The sequence below is a fragment of the Buceros rhinoceros genome, unplaced genomic scaffold (assembly GCF_000710305.1).
Source record: "Buceros rhinoceros silvestris isolate BGI_N320 unplaced genomic scaffold, ASM71030v1 scaffold30782, whole genome shotgun sequence".
Lineage (NCBI taxonomy): Eukaryota > Metazoa > Chordata > Aves > Bucerotiformes > Bucerotidae > Buceros > Buceros rhinoceros.
The window spans coordinates 6,152-6,699 of NW_010401174.1; the positions used below are offsets into that span (position 1 = coordinate 6,152).

The 548-nt window shown below is 53.8% G+C and overlaps 1 protein-coding gene across 1 annotated transcript in view; it reads left to right on the forward strand.

The window, feature by feature from the left end:
- LOC104489967 (SH3-containing GRB2-like protein 3-interacting protein 1) overlaps positions 1-548 on the forward strand; it is a gene marked incomplete at both ends in the record, with an annotated part of 16,474 nt that overhangs the window by 5,165 nt on the left and 10,761 nt on the right. Inside the window, 1 exon segment of the mRNA XM_010132188.1 lies at positions 136-192. Within this exon segment, the coding sequence (XP_010130490.1) occupies positions 136-192 (57 nt within the window).

Sequence of the window (548 nt, forward strand, 5' to 3'; positions counted from 1 at the left end):
CGCCCGGCGCCCGCTCCTCCGGCCCCAGCCATAGCCAGCAGCAGCCCAGCTGGGTCAGTGCACATGCGTAAGCAGTGCTGTGTTCTTGCTGCCTTCATTTAAAACGTGGAAATGCTGTTTTCTGGTGTGTTGCAGAAGAAAACAAATGGAGCCCCAAATGGATTTTATGCGGAGATCGACTGGGACAGATACGTAAGTGTCCCCCAGAGCCTCCCCTCTGTCCAACCCCCGCACAGTTCCTGATGGGGAACCCGGACTGTGCTCACACGCTGCCTTTCGGCTTTCTGGTCGGCTGTTTTGGGCTCTGTCCAGATGTCGGTTGTGTCCAGATACCTGTTTCGTATCTGCATGTTAACTAAACAGCATCAAACCACCCAGAAACCAGGTGCCTCCTCTGATGCCCTGCAGATGAGGAGAGTGCTGCCCTGGCACATGCAACGTTCCAAAAGCTCTGGGTTGCAACCAATTTTTCTGCAAAAACTGAGTATTGCAAAATTTTACCTGTGAAAATGGAGCCCTGTGAAACTCACCCTGCGGCAGGGCTGGGG